Below are 20,380 nucleotides of genomic sequence, written 5' to 3' on the forward strand. Positions count from 1 at the left end.
ATGTACGACAGGCTTTTGGATAGGCGTAGGTGTCAAATCAATTATCGACCAGCAGCATTCAATAGGATAGTGAATTGTGTAAAGTCGTGACTTCATACGATATTATTGCAATAGGATCTTAAATCTTATGATTGAGCATAGCTCATTCATATTAGTGAACCAGGTCGACGTTTTAATATTACTCTAGGCTAGGGTTGCATTTGAAACAAAAATCAATTTAAAACAGACATGTTTAAAACAAGGCCATAATTTAAAATATGTTTTTTATTGTTTTTATAAGGCATGACATCACGAATATTCAATTGTGAAGCCATTGTGGATTGACATTGACGGTTGAAAATATAGGGTAAATATAGCTCCTTTGACGGAATGCCTGTACTATTATTGTTGAACCTACTATTTTGAGGTTTCCAACCATCCCATATCGACATGTCGGCTATATCTGGTGGTAAGTATCCGTAGGCTCATGCAACATGTTTTTTGTATATACACAATTATGGCATAATTTTACAACTTGAAAAAACAAACATTTTTTTCTTTAAAATGCCTTTGTTTAAAACACTGTTTAAAACACCGTTTGTTTTAAATGCGACCCTACTGCAGACTGTGCGTTCCGGAAGCCCGTGTATTTGAATTATGCCAGACTCATCCGCCATATCCTACTGTATTTTCCATACATTTGACCATTACATTTATCTGAGGCAATACTGTCGTTGCGATGTCGTTGAGTTGTCAGATCAAGGACTAACGCAGGAACGAGCGTCTACTGCAGTGGTTCCCAAACTTTTTGTCTTCGTGCCCCACTTCAGACTTATTCCGAGCCTTCCCCACTACCCATAAATTCTGTGATTACGGAGTAGCTATTTGCTTGTTTGAGTACAAAAGACACAAGTACGCAAGACAATCGCCCATAACTGCAACATAAAACATATGGTGAACCTATACCGGTAACCCTCAAAATTTTGCGACAGCGTTATTTCATGTCATACCGGTCGTGCTGGATGCGTTTGTGACGCCAAGATTGGTTATCCGGAGTTGAAAAATGAGATTTTGTGAACAAAACGCAATAAAATTTTCGATACACATTCCAGAACAGTTAACTGGTGTGACAGTAAAAGGGTGTGTCGTGCTGGAGCAGTAGGTAGCTGAACGACTTGCTTGTAGCTTGCTGTCTTAGGCGTTGATTCCTTAACTCACACGAGTTCACCCGGTCGGATATATTGCAGAGAAAAGTACGCCAGCCGCTGGGGTAAATCTCAGATCTCAAGGGCCGTCACAGAGAAAACGTGGGTTTATATACCCGAAAATGCGTAACAATGAATGTGATTGTAAGGCTTAAGCCAATGAGAACGGGTTGGTAAAGTTCTAGTGACAGGAGAAAGGCAGTACTCTAGCTAGGACTATGGCAGAGATGCCACTCCTGTAGGCTTACCATACGTCCCGTTTTAGGCGGGATGGTCCCGCTTTTTAACTTATTGTCCCGGCGTCCCGACCAGTCAGCCAAACGTCCCGCTTTTTAAGGCCGTAAGGTACTGCTGAACTAACAAAATTTTCCAAATTTTTTTTATTGCAGAATCCTAAAGTATGAAACTAGTTCTTTTCAAAAATGTATTGCCTTTGTCTGATTTCGAATTAGAAGTGTGTTAAAATACGATTTGAAATCAACCATTCTCGTAGAAATTCACCCCCCATACAAGTTCATTTATTTAAACTCACTCAAAATTGTTATAATTCCTCTGCCGTAAGCATTACCGATTAGGATTTGAAAAAACAGGATTTGTGAAATTTTGTCGGATTTGGATTGGATTTGGATTAGACATTTTTTTCGGAACGGATTAGGATTTGGATTGGTTTTATCTATTTTCTGGGAGATTGAAATGTCGTGTGGCGAATGGCGACAAACTTTATTCAGATCATCATCATCATCATTATCATTGGTTTATTAGCAATTTTATCAGTTCAATACACCACAAATTTGCGATACAATGAAAAGACAGGAAGATGTCGAAGCGACAAGGAGTAGTCTATGGAATCTGACACCCACCTTGGCCTAGGCGATGTAAAGAGGAGGCATGCACAGTTGCACACTGAATGAAAGTAAAGAAGATAGTATAGAAGAAGAATGCGACAAGAAATAGGGCGGCATGTCATGGGAAGCGAGATCGATAGGTCAGTCGTGGTCCGGTAATCTTGAGGATGGTCTGTATTTATTTAGTAGTAATTGCTTGTATTTCGACTTGAATGTGGACATGCTCGTCGACTGTCGGATGGCCGGCGGGATACTATTTCACACATCAGGTCCGGCATATTTGATGGAGCGATGATCTTTTCGGTCGATCATATGATATTTGGACGACGTGGACGCGCGTGTGTTGTACTTGTGCGCTTTTGATTGATCAGTTATTAATGTAGCCTACTTATGGTTACTAAGTTATCTTGAATCAAGTGAATCGTTGGTTGTGAAAGAAAATCTTCGAATCCCTCCATTGCATAAATCAGTATTTTTTCTGAATTTCCAGTTGGAATCGGATTAGGATTGGACTATAGATAACTAACCTACGGTAGGTTAGTTATCTATAATTGGACATGGACGTGAATATGAAAAAGTTATGGATTAGGATTTGGATTTGGATTTGAATGTTCGGATTTGGATTGGATTTAGACATAGAAATTTCAAATCCGCTCATCTTTGGTGTGGACACAGCGAGACTGAATGGCTCACTGCATTTGGGTTACGTCATACTTCCCATTTGACGAAATGCAACTTTACGGTCATTTTTGACCGGCTTGCCGAGCGCTAAATTCAATAAAACGGATATCAATGGAAAGCTGCTGCTATACTGATTACGAAAATATAAATTTTATTTTGTTCATGGTCCTGGAACCCCCGAAAATCAGCCTAGAAATTTGGATTGTTATAGAGTTTTAGCATTGTGACGCAACAGGAGCGTCTAGCTCTTCCTTCTCATCTTCACTCTCGTTTTGCCTGACAGAATTGTTGCGTCACAATGCCAAAACTCAATCACAATGCATGGTCGTCAGATGAATATTACCTCTCTCTCGCTGACGCTGCCTTCTATCGACTCAATCATTCGGGTGGGGTCCAAGCCAGTTAATGTACATTTTGTACAATTTATGATTTTCTCCAGCCTGTACTTGGTCCTGACATTGACATGAGCAAGAAAATGCAACTTCGCTAAAAAGGGAACCCAAACAAAATTAGGGCCCAAACTTGAGAGACACAAACGCGAAAAGTGATCATTAGAAAATAAAAGGTCCGGTGCCTATGACATTCGTAGGCCCAAAAAATGCGATACAATGAAAAGATAGGAAAGTGTCGAAATGAATTGGAGTAGTCTTAGGAACCAGATTATCTTGAGGTCGGACTAGTATTTATTTATTAGTAATTGCTTTTATTTCGACTTGAATGTGGACATGCTCGTCGACTGTCGGATTATAGATAACTAACCTCCGTAGGTTAGTTATCTGTAGTCGGATGACCGACGGAATACTGTTCTACACGTCATGTCCGGCATATTTGATAGAGCGATGATCTTTTCGGTCGATCTTATGATATTTGGACGACGTGGACGCGCGTGTGTTGTCCTTGTGCGCTTTTGATTCCGAGGCAAAGAAGTCATTGAAATATTCGGGGCAATGACCGCAGTGGAACTGATACATAAACTTGGCATACATGGTAAACTTTGTGTCTAAAGCTTATACAAATTGTATGCACACTTGGACAGTGTCTAGTGGGCGCCCGAAAAGCCGTGACCGACATGCCACCCCATTTTTTGTCGCTTGCATTTTTCTATACTATCTTCTTTTCTTTTCATTCAGTGTGCACTGTGCAATCTGCATATACCGGTTTCTAACTGACGTTTTCACTTCTGCGCATATCTACTTTTGGGTCCGTTTTTACATAAAACTGCGAACTCACTATGTGCAGTTCTTTTTCCGTCTCTTAATTTGGTGTCTATGGCAGCAACTTGCTGCAGATTATGACTATAGTGTAACCGCAACACCACTGAAAGGGTATTATAATGGGGTATTATAAAGGGGTATTATAATTATATGAACAATGAACATACTCGACACTTTCTGCCTTCATGGATTATTGAAATTATGAAAGTATTTCATACTAAAAATCTCAACATTTGTTATTAATGCTTTGGATAATATAGCCATTCTTCAGAATGCCGTCGCGGGCCGGATGAAACAGTCTGGCGGGCTGGATGCGGCCCGCGGCCCGTATGTTTGACACCCCTGATGTACATCAATGACATTTTCGATAGCCTCTGACATACCATCTATATTCCGGTTCAATTGTAATTATACGATATATCTCGTTCTACGAAATTTGTCACCTCTTGATTTTTGAATGAACTCATATATACAAGCCTAATGTAGGCTATATGTATAACGATATGGGAACAAACAAGCCGATATATAATATTGCCTGCTTGCTGAAGAGGGTACGAAGTAAGATATACTTTCATTGGGAATCGGCACGATCAGTAATGCGATTGCCAAGAGTAAATATACAGCAGAAACACCCAATTTCAATTAATGTTGCGTGCGGAATCCATAAGGTGGCAAGTAGTAAACAGTTTTCGGTAGTGGTTTTGGCTTCTTTCGCAAAGCAGTCAGTCTCACCGCAAGTTGACCGGCAGTAAACTTGAATCGCGATCCTTCGCGCACATCTGTTGCTAACCGAGTAACCCAGCATTGTCCACACGTCTCACCATCAGGGAAGATGTATTCCTTCTTATCCTCTTTTGATGTTTTCACCGACGAGCAGCTGCAGTTCCTGAAATTATGTTACGTTCAACCCAATAATATCTCGATGAAGATATAGATGTGGAAATTTTTAGACAGAACAAGGGGTGCCGCAAAACTATGTTGATGGATTGATGGTCACACACAAAGTTCACGTGACAATCTACTTTTGAGAGTGCCGTATAGGCTACATACATTTTTCTGTACTTGTAGTCCAATGCGAATGCTCGTCACAATTACTCTTTCGCATGCTAATATATCCTGATCCTCAGATATTCGTAATAATGCTTCAACAACCCAACTCAGGAATATTGCGGTTCCAAGTCCAGAGGTGGTCAGTAACGAAGTACTTCTACTTTTTCGAAGTACTCAAGTATTTTCCCTCTACTTCTGGTACTTACTCAAGTAGATCTGATTTTCGCTACTTCTACTTCTACTTCGTAATATTTTGTGATCTACTTATTTACTTTTCGCTATTTTCAGTTTGTCAAGTAGAAGTAGTTCAATCTTCCAACAGGAAGATAGCCTGAGGAATTTCGGGGCTGTTTTCACGGAGTATCAACATTTAATGTTCATAAAAGTTTAGTAAAGCCCAGAATTTTCGTCGCGCTTCGCGCGCAGTGCTGGATACGGAGTAACCAGTATGATTTCCCGAAGGTATCGGTGAATAAAATTTAGGTAGAGGGTTGGCGTGGTTCCGTTCACACCACATTGTCGCCCTTCGTCCATATCAAATAATTCATCACAGTTTATAACGTTTGAAACTGATGTTTCGCAATCTAGCATGTCCAAATCTGGAAAAGTGGACTCTGACTTTTTTTAGTTTTAGAGCTGTTTTAGCATACCACCTTTGAAATTTTCTGGACTAAAAACATAAAATAAATGTTCTGCTTTTAGAAGTAGTATTATATTTCACTTTCAATTCCCCGCAGTATCATATACTTTGAGTTCTAATTATCATCAGTTCTTTTGTCTGGATAACATACATGTTGAATTATAAAAGCAAGTGTAGTAATGCCTTTAATTTCTGGAAATAAATCTACACAATATGGCATTTTTACGGTCCACCATATTTTTTATTAACGTTTACTAATCGCGCAAAGTGTTTACACCGTATCCTATACAACTTCTCCGTATTGCTCTTCGACTAAACTACGAGCCTTAGAATATAGGGAATGGCGCCATACCATGCTATTTTCTAAAACGTGCTGTTCGAGAGAACAGAGGATTAGTATCGCATTTCCATATGAATACTATCATTTTCATCCCATGATGTGGACGAATACTTATGCCAGCGAAGATACCTGCTGGTATGAATCAATATGATTCAAGCTCGTCACCTACCGCATAGCTCAATTTCAGAGGTGGTCAGAGTAGTCACCGCCGCTACTCAAGTAGAAGTAGAAGTAACGCCGGAATTTCTACTCAAGTAGAAGTATGAGTGCTGGTTCACAAGTAAGTAAGTAAGTAGGTATTCTACGCTTATTTTTGCCTACAAAACTGAAAACTGTCAAGTAGAAGTAGAAGTAGTCTAATATCATAACTACTTAAAAAGTAGTGTGAATAGGCAAAATCTACTTCAAGTACTTCAAAAAGTAGAAGTACTTCGTTACTGACCACCTCTGCTCAATTTGCACCTTTTTACAGTCCATGTGAACGAATTAGGATCGTTTTCATAACTACTTACTTACTTGAGTACTTTTAAAGTCAGTCAATTCTGCTTCTACTTCAAGTAGTTTTAGGTTGCTTATGGATGAAGTACTTCTACTCGTACTTGAGTAGATTTTTTCGTTGCTACTTCTACTTATACTTGAGTAGATTTCTTGACTACTTTGACCACCTCTGTCCAAGTCCGATGAAACCAATAGGGTCCATCAAACCACTAGGTGTCGCCAGACTTTGGGTGGTAACCGCAGTTGTTACGTACGCGATACCGTTGTCAGAAACCTGTAGGCTGCTATCCAGACAGTAAATAACAGTGTTGGGATCAAGTCACTACCTTCGAGTCACGAGTCATTTCGAGTCATTGCACATTTTGACTCGAGTCAAGTCAAGTCAATCGATTTTCGAAGGTGACTCGAGTCAAGTCAAGTCAGTCGATTTTTGGAGGTGACTCGAGTCAAGTCGAGTCAAGTCAAGTCAAGTCACGAGTCAAGTCACAATTCAAGTCAAGTTGCCTTTCCGAAGTATGAGGCATGATTTCGTCATTGCATTTTGCTATCTATCTGAAATGCAGATTACGTGGTCATTGATTTTTAACCGATGAAGGAATATATGGTGTTAAATAGACACGCAAGAAGACGCTGTATCGCTCACATATTCGTAGAACTGCTGAACTATGTAAGTTATTGCATAGCCTCAGTTTATAGTTACCAGTCAAAATAGAGAATAGAGAAAGGAATTGATAAGATGCAATACATTACCCATTTACAAATTGATATGATACAATTCGAGCCTGCGCCAACGGTTGAGGACTATATAAACTATATTCGAATTCAATTTCAATAAAACATGAGGTTTGGTGAAGGTAAGAACAGAGAACAGATATAGACATTCTGCTATTACACCAGTTTTCGACAACGTTAAGCTGTAAGCTTCAATCACTTCGCATGCGGTCAATTTATTTGTGAGATAACAATGGAGGTTCAGTAAAGCGCACGATCATTGAATGATTGGTCGCTCTCACGGGTTCCACCAGCGTTTCGCGAACAATTCGAAAATATGCAAGATACAGTGATTTTTTATCGACACCGATTACTTAATGACTTGAAATTGACTCGTCAATTTTGCTCCGAGTCACGAGTCAATCCACATTTCTGATACGTCGAGTCAAGTCAAGTCAAGTCATTTCAGCAAAGTGACTCGAGTCAAGTCAAGTCATTCGAAAAAGGGGACTCGAGTCTGACTCGAGTCAAGTCATGACTCGAGTCATCCCAACACTGGTAAATAATGGCTACAGCGTGCTCTACTTGGACAGTGAGCTCGTTAAAGGATGAATTAAAACTTTGGAACAACGGCGGTTAACACCCAAAGTCTGGCGACACCTAGTGCTTGATGGACCCTATTGTAGTCTTCGACAGACACTGCCCCAACGGCGTCTTTATACAATGAAATTTTCACGTCCATTCGAGTTATTGCCAGGCAACAAATGTATAGTCTACTACGTACAGGTGAATAGGATTGTCATTCCGCCGATTGAATATCCCTACTTTCGATTTATTTGCAGACGATCTCACATACTTAATCATCACCGCTCCTGGTGGCACCGAAAACTGAGCGACCATAACATGAGTCGCATCACCATCAAGATAAACCGGAGCCTACACGATATAGTAACAAGACAGCTTACAATGGTGCAAATATGCAAGTATAGGAAACATGGAATACAGTCACCGAATATCTCACTGACGGGCAGATCATGTCATTGCGAGCAAATTCTATAACATCATCCAGTCGCGAAATACTGCTGTCTTCCTCAGCAATACCCTTCTTATTTACCCTTTTCGTGAATTTTTTGCGATACACGTTTGGTTTCACAGCTGGACACGCTGAATTATCCGATTTGGCGGTGCCCTTGGGATATTCTAAGAAAAAAGGCTATAGTTTCACAGTTATAGTGTTTAGAATTATAATTAACATGTGGCCGCTAACTCGCTATTCCACCTCTAGCATCAAGCCCAACGGTTACCAAACTATATTTGTTGACGTTGCCCTGATAAATAAAAATCCACCGGAAATACCCCAAAAGGAAGTACTTTTGCTGTCAGTAGAACGCAACTTTTTACCCATGCCACGGGGTGTTAAACCTATATGTGCGTTTTGGTTTGTGTGTACCCCTATCTCCAGATAATTTTACGCATAAAGTTACATATGGTAGTAGTAATATTAGAATGGCGGTCAGGTCCTCTATATGGCGACAGTTAAGGGCATGTTGGAACTGTTGTGTTTGCGATTTCACTGCTGATGGAATTAATCATAACGGAAACGCAAATGGAATTAGAGTTCACTGAATAAGGATTGCGTTATTGATGACGTGGTCCCGTCTAATGGATGAGCCTGAGAGGTTTCTGAATGTTTTGTATAAGTGGAATATTCAGTGACTGGAAAATTGAATCGAAAATGTGACTTCGAGTCAAGAGCCATTTTGATACGTGTAATATTTCGTGTCCAGTAAAACCAATTAAAAATCATAGTAAAATTGAAAAGTAATAGCAACATTACAATGCGCATTCGCGATGTCAATTTATCGCGTTATTTCGACTTGATATTGTTACTGCGAAAAAACGGATATTCACAAGTATGATAGATCGTCACTGTCTGCATGTTGTAATTCAGATCGAAGATTTGTCTAGTAAAGGGCCGGCCAACCCGTGGCCCGCGAGAAGGTTTTGAGTGGCCCGCGAGGTAATTTCCGAAATTGGTAATGTTATAAAAATGAATTGCACGGATTGTGAACTTGCAAGGCCAACCAAACATTTGATTAGTCTCGCCGCAACACTTGAGATGTGATGACTAAAATATCAGTTACGTTGCATTGGCTTTTCCATGAGCCAATTTGGTAGATCTTCGTACACTACAATAAAGCAGAATAATTTGTGTAAAATTTATCAAAAGTAAATATTATCTACACGCTTCGCGCAAAATGTCGTCACTCGATTTCTTGCTTTTAATTATCCCTTTGTGAAAATGAAAGAACGCCTAATGTATCAGATTGAGTCTAACTATTCTCGATTACGAGACAAAGTGTCGTTCAACATATGCGACCTAGCGTTTGCGCTCGCAGAAAGACCGTAGACTCTGAAACCTTGGCACAAAATGATTGACGCATGTTGGTCGAAGCTTTCGAAATTGATATGTCCAGGCGCTGAATAGTCCAGTCCTGGCAAACTGAGCCCAGCGATATACTGCAGGCCCGCAATATAGTTAAGTGAAAATACTATTGAGCTATGAACTTCGAAAAATTTTCGCGCTTCGCGCGGCTAGTTGCCCGCGCAATATTTCGTCGATAGAATGTGGCCCTTTGGCTGAAAAGGTTGGCCAGCCCTGTACATGAAGGCCCATGTTCAATTTAATTTTCTTGAATTTATAACAAAAATTAAAGTAGAAATACTTACTAGGGATCGTGTAATTTATCTCGTGCATGCGTATTTTATCTAGGTCAAGCGTTATTGTGACATTTATGAGGTTCTATTACTCAATAAAAACAAATGAAAAATTTGAAATGGGCTATCCCACATCTTTACCGTGATGAATCTATTTAGTTCTACTTGCCTGGTCTGGAATACAGTCTCCTGTCAAAATTATCATTGTACGCTTTGACACATCTCTGCGCGGCCAAAAGTGCTGGAGAATCTTTGGATATGAAATTGGTCAAGAGATTGATCCAACAGTTCACAGTGTGGTCAAATTCGCTAGTGAATAACGAAAGTAAGATTCCAACCGCAACTATGCCTTCAATATTACATTACATCCCTTACTTTCCACACAGAGAGTCGGCCTCCAAGTACCATTGACTATGGAACAAGGCGAAACTAACTGCTCCGTTCCAAGCCCGCTTTCCATAATGTGGAACTGCATAAAGCTGGCGCCTCATGCATCCAGGGAAAAATCTAACCACTGTCGGAGGCAGAGGGACATAGGAGTACGAACGTTTCTTCCGTTTTCTATGACAACCTGTACATGTACATTGTACATGTACAACGTACATAGTTCACAGTGCCGTATATTAAAATATGCTTCAAATTGACTAGGTCAAGGTTATACTCACCCTCAGATTCCCCGACATGTGCGACAAAGACAATAATGACGCAGAGCAAAATTTTATTGGTACCCATTGGTGACTATTTTTCTATAAGTTATAGCCTACCTTATCCTTTCGTTAAACGATATCTTCCACACGTCGTGGATCTTGACTGGATTTAGATTTAGAGCTCAGTTTCGGTATATTGGTAAATGTACGATATTAGTTTTGACTGACATTTCATTTCTAGTGAAGATTTGAGCTCTTATTGTCGCCGCCTTGGGCGGGGAATTGTGTTTTTGAGAAGGTTGCAGCAGCTGATTAGAGTAATTAGGCATTTAATCTTTCCAAGAATGCACTTAGCCCCGCTAATGCTGGGTATGCAACTTTTGTAATAGTACATTCATCTCTGTGGATTTGGATGTTTACGTGAATTATAGGTGGAAGTTGAAGTTATATGGATTTTGAATTATTTAATTATGCCACGTTGTGGTCGGTGGCACACTAGAGAAACATAGATACCAGAGTATATGAGCACTTCTGAGATCTGCATCCCCATCGATTGTTGATGTTATAGGTAGGTGATGACTAGGGCGACTATTTTGACCTAAAAACGGAATATTTTTACCTAGAAAATAATTTAAATATGACATTTTTTTTACTTCAAAAAACTTAATTTTGACCACATTTGACTTCACGTATGCACATTGCACATCAGGTGTTTTCGAACGTACACTGTAAATCCGCAAGGTCGTATTGAACACTTCATAACACTTTTTTCTGCGTACAGACACACTTTTTGGGCATATAAACGCATTGGGCCATTATCGTCGCAACGCTTCTGCGTATTTCTCCGTTTACATGTAACACTTCGCCACTGCGGCTTATTTTCAAGAAAATTTATACTTAGTAATGTATCATCAATTTCGCATTCATGAACTATCGGTACGTTTGGAGATCACATTAAATCATGGTATATGTAAAATAATATTACTCACTTGACCCAACACTAAGTTTAAGGGTAATATTTCAATATACATATTTCCCTGTGACGCAGTGGGGTCACCACCTTCGTTACGGTAGAGCGCGCTCGATTTCAGTTTGGATTTGAATTGGTGGTTCGTCAGGCTTCAGCTTCAGGCAGAGAGTAAGGTACACGAAAAAACTTGGCGAAATGGATATATTGAAGCAGTTTCTGCTACCTGATGGCGTAAAGGATCATAACATCCATGTACTGTAAGGTATGGAAATGCGGTAAATGTTATTGAATATATGTAATGTGAGAATAGTCATAAAATGAACTCGTTTTGACATGGCCCTATGGATATAAAGCTGTATCAGCTGTATCAGCTGTATCAGCTGTATCAGCTGTATCAGCTGTATCAGCTGTATCAGCTGTATCAGCTGTATCAGCTGTATCACCCTGTGGATATAAAGCTGTATCAGCTGTATCAGCTGTATCAGCTGTGTCAGCTGTATCAGCTGTATCAGCTGTATCACCCTGTGGATATAAAGCTGTATCAGCTGTATCACCCTGTGGATATAAAGCTGTATCAGCTGTATCACCCTGTATCAGCTGTATCACGTCTATACTATGTCTGGGATGCGCGAAATAGTCTAGTAGTCTATCACACATTTAGTGAATCAGCTCTTCTTGCGTAAACGCGCGAAGCAAAAGAAATTTATATATTTCATGATTGAGTCGGTCAATATATGATCGCGAATTGCATATAGATTGCTATCAATTTTTTCCTCTCTCTACTCACGTAATCTGATTTACGCTACCGACCGGTAGAGCTGAGTGAGTGTGTTTGAAAAGGTATAAGGACCCCTCGTATAATAATTAATTAAACATCTCCGGGTTTATACCCGTTGGCAGGAACGAAAAAGCACTTCGTCAGGCTCCCCAAAAAAACTTGAGTCTTGGGCTCCTATAGGGTCATAAACAGAGGTGATCATGATCAGCAACGAAGTACTTCTACTTTTTCGAAGTACTCAAGTAGTTTTCCTCTACTTCTGGCACTTACTCAAGTAGATCTGATTTTCTCTACTTCTACTTCGTAATATTTTGTGATTTACTTACTTATTTTTCGCTATTTTCAGTTTGTCAAGTAGAAGTAGTTCAATCCTCCAAGCAGGAAGATAGCCTGAGCAATTTCGGGCTGTTTCACGGAGTATCAACATTTAATTTTCATAAAAGTTGAGTAAAGCCCAGAATTTTCGTCGCGCTTCGCGCGCAGTGTGTCAGGATTGTCCAGCCACGAGTCCATCGCACCAGAATAGCCTATGCATCGTGTAGTCATTATTTAAAACCTGCGTTACCATTCATGAAAATAAGTTATAATCAAGCTTGTTGGCACGTAGGCCTATACCGTGATGTATGGAATGTGCACTGTGCAGTGATGTATTCATATACTAATAATTGATAGACAAAGTTCCCAGACGAGGAGCTCTCTTCATGACATACCAATCGAATTACCGCCCCCTCCTTCTGGTGCACTAGTATCATAATATTGTCGTCATGGCGTAAGTCCAGGGCCGTAACGGCACTTCGTCACCCCCCCAACAAAGTTGGCCTTGGGCCTCTCATAGGGTGATATACCGAACTTCTGGGGGGCTTCGCCGGTAATTGAATATATATTGTTATCAATTTTTATCCTCTCTCTACCCACGTAATCAGATTTATCGGTAGAGCTGAGTGAGGTGTGTTTGAAATGGTAGGACCCTTCAATAATAATTAAACATCTTCGGGCGTATACCCGCGTTCGCAGGAACGAAGCAGCACTTGGCCAGGCCCCCAATAAAACTAGGGTCTTGGGCTCCCATAGAGTGATAAAAACGACCCCACCCCATCACGTTGTTCGCATTTGTCACGAAATAATTAGGGCAACAGTTTAGCGCGAAGCGCGAAAATTTTCGATAATTCACGATAAAATCGGTCAATAATATCGGGAATTGCATATATATTGCTATCAATTTCTTGTCCTCTATGTTCAGTTGTTCACGTTATCAGATTTACCAGTAGAGCTAAATGAGGTGGCTTGGAAACTGTAGGGCCCGTAAATGATAATTGAACATATTCGGGCGGGCGGACCCGTTCGTATGACTTCGTTTCATGATGTCCTTTCGTGACCTCGTGTCTGCTATATCAAAATATATAGAATCGCCCAAACGTAGGCTACTAAAGTAAAAGACGCACACGATTTCAAATTGGTATATCTTCACTGGCATATAATTTTTCCCTGTGGAATGGTATTTGTCTTCTGAGGTACAGATTGCCAAGGCAGGAACATTCAGCGCCAGTCATTTAGGCGCCTATGGACAATTTAACCTATAGCTATGTATTTCGCATATACACCGAAGTTTTCGGTCAGCGTAAGAGGGCAGTCCTTTTTGGCCCAGGTTTTCTCGCTGCCGATCGTTCTGGTACACTTCTTGGAGTCGCGTCCTAAAACTTTAAATGTCTCGCCGATATGTCCATTTCGATAAAGTTTGCGTATTTTGTCTTGGGGTAGAGTACCAAATCATTAAGAAACTTGGCAACTTGAAATCGCGCCCAGCGCGAAAAATTTTTGAAAAAGTTGCATAAATTTTCAAAAAATACTTTATAATTTATGCTAATTCGCGAAATAATTTTGGGCCGCCTTCGAGCTCGCCCCCCCCCCCAATTGGGGGGTTTGAGGTGAGGCAGTTACGGTCCTGCGTAAGTCCTACATTATGTTAATTAGATAACACTAGACTAGACGCGTCTAGACTATATGAGCCTCCAGATACTACACCTCTACCTAATACACTCCTACAGTCACAGACGTCCAGGCCCACGTAGGCCCACGAGTGCATACACGGCTCTTTGCCCTCTTGTTTCAAGAAATCGAAAGTGTCATCGGAGGACGCCCAAGTGTGCTCTTTTTCGTACCTCAAAATATGGTAACCCTAGGCTAGACACCAACGAATATTTATTCGCAACAGAGTTTCTCGCAAGCAGAGCTTTTAACACAAAGTAACGAAATTTCATTTGATCCCGGCCAAGATGTCAGAATATCTGTGTCACGCTGGTAGGCTACACTAGAAACCATGAATTGTCATTACATTCATTGTGATGAATGCTGCCAATGGAGAATGGACACACTCTGCCTTTCTCCACGTCGTCGGGGGTTCTCAACTTGCCTGATATAACGGGCCGCAGATCTATATTAATATGTATCAGTGTTGGGTAAGTCACTACCTTCGAGTCACGAGTCATTTCGCATTTTGACTCGAGTCAAGTCAAGTCAATCGATTTTCGAAGGTGACTCGAGTCAAGTCAAGTCACTCGATTTTTGGAGGTGACTCGAGTCAAGTCGAGTCAAGTCAAGTCAAGTCAAGTCACGAGTCAAGTCACAATTCAAGTCAAGTTGCTTTTTCGAAGTACGAGGTATGATTACGTCATTGCATTTTGCTGCCTGTCTGCAATACAGATTGAGTGGTCATTGATTCTGAACCGATGAACGAACATTTTGCTATCAAATTATACTTTACTATAATCTAGTTTACGACAAAGTAAACTGTAAGCTTCGATCATTTCGTTTGCGGTCAATTTATTTGTGAGAGAACAATGGAGGCTCAGTAAATCGCACGATCATTGAATCATTGGTCGCTCACACGGGTCATACCAGCGTTTCGCGAACAATCCAAACATATGCAAGATACAGTTGACCATTTGTATCCACACCGATAACCGATATGCACATGCGCAGATCGTGTGTATGTGTATCGAGTCGGTGTATATGCCGCAAAAGCATCAAGGACAAAAATAAACTACGTCCTTTCCTTTTTTTATCTATCCATTATATGTTGTCTGTAAAAGCTGTAAAGGAGGACGGATTGCCTAATAGGGGGACAATTAGGCGTTCTCGGAGGATCCCTGGTCCAAAGGATCCGTGGAGCTGATATCTGCGCACCATAAGAGGCCGGGTTTGGTCAGAGAGACAGACGGAGTCTTTATTTCTTCATCCAACTGAAATACAAACAAACAGACGGCAATAATGGTGGTAGGGTATTCGGTACCAGATAGGGAAATCCACAGGGTGATACAGCTGATACAGCTTTATATCCACAGGGTGATACAGCTGATACAGCTGATACAGCTTTATATCCACAGGGTGATACAGCTGATACAGCTGATACAGCTGATACAGCTGATACAGCTGATACAGCTGATACAGCTGATACAGCTGATACAGCTTTATATCCACAGGGCCTTTTGACATTGCAGTAAGGTCGTTTGTTTTAGATGTTTTAGTAGGCTACTGATTTCCCTTATTCATATGAATGTTCTTTAGATCTTTTGTAGTATATGATTCGTCTGATCTTATTGCTGGATGATCGAGCTTCGAATGTGATAATATACCAGGCTGCGACCAGGTCCAGTACTACGGTACTGATGGGAAGCTGCTATAGAAGTAACTTTTTTGACATATGGATAAAGGGATGTTCTCTCTATCCATACAGAAATATCCCTATCCAGGCGATATTGTGGTCCATTGTGAACAAGTACTGCAACGTCAGCAATCGAATGCCGGTATGACAGTCATGCAACGGTTTTCATTGTTTTTTAACTGCAACACATTTTACACTGTACTGTTTATTCCAAGTGGTAAGCTGTTTAAACTGAAGCGATTTTTTTTGACATGACAAAATAGGTCAAAATTTTGTCAAAATTGTACCGTTAGGTCAAAAATTGCCAAAATTCTTTACAAAATCAAAATTTTGTGGGCAACTTGCGTTTCGTTTGTATCATAGATGATTGCACTGTCGGTGAACTTATCATTTTACAATTTACATCTTGTAGCCTACTTTATAGTCCTACCGTTGTAGACGGACCATCGTCTACTCATTGTGAATCATAAACTGTCAAATGAAACAAATACTCAACGTAGCCTATTGCACTATCCTAACTGAAGCAAGACTGCGTGGGCATTGGTTCTTCTATTAGAAACCGTATGATGAAAAATTGCGATGTAGACAATGTCATAATGAGAGAGAGAGTGCAGTGTATGCACAACTTCAGTGTTGCCGGCCAACAACTGCAGCTGGTGAACGTTCTTTCTTCATTCTTGCCAAGCTACTTAGTTAGGACAGACACTTTCTACCCAAAAATGTTGGAAAGTATCTTTCGTTGTACTACAACAAATTTTTAATTATTTCTACCATAATAGGAGATGTAACTAATACTAGAATTATTCATGGGTCCAGATTTCGATAAAATAAGTTCTTTTTCATGTAAAAATTTGTCAATTTCCATGCTAAAAGATTTTTTTAGGTCAAATTACTTCGGAAGAACAGACAGCTCCATCCGGAAATAAAGATAAGTTCCGGTAATACAATTCTAACACTATGTGAGAAACACCTAATTTAAGTACATGGGGTCAAAATTAAGTTTTTCATCATCAAAATATGTGTGAATTTGAGTTTTTTAGTCAAAATCTTACCTTTTTAGGTCCAAAAAATCGCTCCAATAATAGCACAGCCAAACAAACAATCTTTTCAACAAACCATGGATCTCAAGGGGTAGTATTTGTTTTGCCCAATCCCCAAATTTGACTTTTCTGAGTTTATTGTGATACGGTAACTGAACTAAACTTTATTTTGCAGGTAGTATGTATTGAACTTGGCACCTTTTTGAAATGCATTTGCTGTAAGGAATACTGGTAAGCATCACGGTGTTTTGTAAGTGAACAGGTATATCCTTAGAGAATGAATTTGATTCTGTTGCAATCGGTTATCTTTGTGATAAAGATTTTTATGAATGTTTGCTGATAAAATTTCACAAAAATTGTTAACAATCCAGGAAGTATACTAACTGTGCCAGAGTAAAATTGCTGGTAACGTCATGTGCAACTTTCCATTCCATTACTTAATTATTCTATGAAAGACACCCTTCTGTCACGCACAAATTTTTGCAGAAAAAAAACACAATTGTATCCAGTATGATATCTGCGTGATTACTGAGCAGTTCATTTGTATTGTGAATTTTGGCAACAAATATTTCTTTTCAATAGTCTTGGATTGATCCTCAAATTCGTTCAACTGATGTCCACTCTTTGAAAAGAGCCCCCTGGGTCTACCGTGCCTGCGCTATCAGACAATGTTGACAGTGACGTGAGGAGTCGTTCGTAACGGGTTTTGTGCCGGCACAGTCATCTTATGTGATACAGACCTTTGTCTCAAGAACCCATGGATACATGTGATTATGTAAGCCTATTTATTCATTTTATATATCACCATTGATTATGTAATTTGCTGGTTTTTGCAGTCCTACTTTTCTTACGAACTAGCTCGCAGAGTAGCTTACGGGCTATTCGACATGAGCTGAAAAAGGCTTCATCTGTGTACACTGTACAGTCTACCCTGAACTGTGTACACTGAACACTGAACAGAGATGTAGTTGAACGTAATGAGCTCGTGTAACTTGTACTTTAACTATTGCTTACTGAACTATAATGGGCTAGGTCAGTGGTTTTCAACCTGGGGGGCTGAGCACCTCTCCTGCGCTTCTGTAACCTACCTGTGTGAAATATTTATATTTACTTCTGTATCAAATTTACAATTTTCCTTTGGTATGTATCGTATTTTCTAGGAGCAGCATTTGGATTTGACCAGTAAAAAAAAGAGCCGCCATGGCACGCCACGAATCAGGGACTCATCAAGCCTGGGTTGCGGCTGATGGAAAGAATATAAAAAATGCCCTAATGTGCAGGTAGTATGTATTGCAATTGGCACCTTTTTGAAATGCATTTGTTGTTTAAAATACTGATAAGCATCACGGTGTTTCGTAAGTAAACTGGTATATCCTTAGATAATGAATTTGATTCTGCTGCATTCGGTTATTTTTATGAATGTTTGCTGGTAAAATTCCACTAAAATGATTAACAATCCAGGAAAGTATGCTACTCGTGCTGGAGTAAAATTGGTGGTAAGGTCACATGCAACTTTCCATTACAATAATTATTTGTTCTATGAAAGACACCCTTTTGTCACATACAAATGTATCCAGTCTGATATCTGCGTAATACTGAATGCCGGTGACGTCATATTTTGTGATACGATTTTTGATGTACAACGTTATTTCGAGTTCTCTACTAGTTGCTGACGAGTCTCAGCCGAAAATATTCGGGCTCATTTCAATATGCATATACTATTCAGTTTTATAATGAAGTTTTGTACCTCGAAGAAGCTGTTCGAATATTGAATAGTTCCCTTGTATTGCAAATTTTTGAAACAAGTATTTTCTTTTCAACAGTTTTGAATTGATCTTCAAATTCATCCAACTGGTGTCGACTCTTCGAAAAGACCCCCCGGTTCTACCGTGCCTGTGCTAACAGACAATGTTGATAGTGACGTGAGGAGTCATCTGAACGGATTTTGTGCCGGTGCAGTCATCTTTTGCGATAATACTCTTGCCTCAAGAACCCATGGAAACATGTGATTATGTAAGTCTATTTATTCATTTAATATATCACCATTGATTATGTAATGTGCTGGTTTTTGCAGTCCTAATTTTCTCAATAACTATCTATATATGCGATATGAGCTGAAGAGAGGGTTGATCCGTGTACATTGAACAGAGGTGTTCTTGAATGTAAAGAGCTGGGGTAACTTGCATTTAAACTACTGCTTACTGAACTATGCTTGGTACATCAAATTGATATCATTTCCCATGTCGTGCTAATTCCAAATAATTTCGTAATTAAATTTAATCAGAAAGGAAGGATTTTGAAAGATTGAGAACAATTACAATTACTGCAATGAAGGAAAAGTATTCAACACCTTCGATAAGATGTCACAAAGTTTTTTGTACTAAAGACAATCAACATGCCACCGCATTTTGTCGCTTGCGTCATATATTCTCTGCATTACTTTTCATTCAGTGTGCATGCCTCTTATTTACTTCGCCTAGGCCAAGGTGGGTGTCTGATCTTAATGGCTACTCCAAGTTGTTTCGACACCTTCCTATCTTTTCATTGTATCGCAGTCTTGTGATGTTTTGATATGATGAAAATATTAATAAACCTGATTGATTGATTGTGTCCTTTGTCTGGTATATTTTCTCGTCTTAATTCAAAGCAGCTATAAAATCTTAGAATCGAAGTTATATGTAAAGCCTACCGTATGTCAATTATTGTAATGGAAATCCAAACCCATAGGAATAACGATTCTACTATATTTATTTTCGGATCTTGTTTGCAATCAATTACATTTTCAGCAAAACGAGGTTGATGAAGTCAACTGTCTTCTTCTCCAAGCCAAATTGAGAGACAAGCTAATATAATCCAAGATCCAAGCGCATGTCTTATTGAAACAGGTATCGTAATCTTTCTGTTTTGTGGACCATACAAATTTACATAGACCGTTCGTAGACGTACATAGACGTTCTGCTATAAATTTCATTCTGAGTTACAGTTCTGCATTCTCACTGTTGCCTGTGCGTCTGAATGTAAATTTAAATGTCAAAATGGCCGAATTGAAGAAAACGCAGACCTAATTCAAGATATTTTTATTAGTCGTTATGCGAATTTTAGTCCTTCTCAGTGATAGGATTTCACATGTACCCGAGCGCCTTTCCTGCGCTTGTGTAACCTGCATGTGTGAAATATTTATATTCATTTCTGCATAAAATTTAGAATTTTCATTGACATATTCAAAACTTTAGAATTTAATCACATTTTCAAGGAGCGCAACTTGGAGTCGACCAGTAAAAGGAAGCAAACACCATGGCACGCCACGAATCAGAGATTGACCAATCCTGGATCGCAGCTGATGCCAAGAATATAGAACTGCTTCAGTGAAAATGGAGTATTCAGAAACATTGTTGACGTTTTG

At 39.6% G+C, this 20,380-nt stretch overlaps 2 protein-coding genes and 1 long non-coding RNA gene across 3 annotated transcripts; 1 reads left to right on the forward strand and 2 right to left on the reverse strand.

Moving 5' to 3' along the window:
• Positions 1 to 4,510: 4,510 nt before the first annotated feature.
• LOC145440190 (uncharacterized) lies at positions 4,511 to 8,482 on the reverse strand. The gene is made up of 2 exons (XM_080317766.1): positions 8,189 to 8,482; positions 4,511 to 4,810 (listed from the first exon to the last, which is right to left on the reverse strand). The coding sequence occupies exons 1-2, from the start codon at positions 8,197 to 8,199 to the stop codon at positions 4,567 to 4,569; spliced, it is 255 nt and encodes an 84-aa protein (XP_080173892.1). The 5' UTR covers positions 8,200 to 8,482; the 3' UTR covers positions 4,511 to 4,566.
• Positions 8,483 to 9,934: 1,452 nt separating this feature from the next.
• On the reverse strand, positions 9,935 to 10,619 carry LOC145440208 (uncharacterized). Its single transcript, XM_080317779.1, has 3 exons — positions 10,547 to 10,619; positions 10,257 to 10,452; positions 9,935 to 10,190 (listed from the first exon to the last, which is right to left on the reverse strand). The coding sequence occupies exons 1-3, from the start codon at positions 10,611 to 10,613 to the stop codon at positions 10,043 to 10,045; spliced, it is 411 nt and encodes a 136-aa protein (XP_080173905.1). The 5' UTR covers positions 10,614 to 10,619; the 3' UTR covers positions 9,935 to 10,042.
• Positions 10,620 to 17,472: 6,853 nt separating this feature from the next.
• Positions 17,473 to 20,197, forward strand: LOC145441316 (uncharacterized). The gene is made up of 4 exons (XR_013915798.1): positions 17,473 to 17,752; positions 18,138 to 18,257; positions 18,801 to 18,990; positions 19,764 to 20,197. It is a non-coding gene; the product is annotated as an uncharacterized LOC145441316 (long non-coding RNA).
• The last annotated feature ends 183 nt before the right edge of the window (positions 20,198 to 20,380 follow it).

Source organism: Botryllus schlosseri, chromosome 6 (genome assembly GCF_051294905.1).
Source record: "Botryllus schlosseri isolate E-star chromosome 6, Bs_hap1, whole genome shotgun sequence".
Classification (NCBI taxonomy): domain Eukaryota; kingdom Metazoa; phylum Chordata; class Ascidiacea; order Stolidobranchia; family Styelidae; genus Botryllus; species Botryllus schlosseri.

Bases quoted from the DNA above. Each gene is read 5' to 3' on its own strand.
- LOC145440208 (XM_080317779.1), bottom strand. From the start codon at position 10,613: ATGGGTACCAATAAAATTTTGCTCTGCGTCATTATTGTCTTTGTCGCA. The intron at 10,453-10,546 runs GTGAGTATAACC...GTACATGTACAG, and splicing joins ACATGTCGGGGAATCTGAGG to GTTGTCATAGAAAACGGAAG. The intron at 10,191-10,256 runs GTAAGGGATGTA...GTTATTCACTAG, and splicing joins GCCGACTCTCTGTGTGGAAA to CGAATTTGACCACACTGTGA.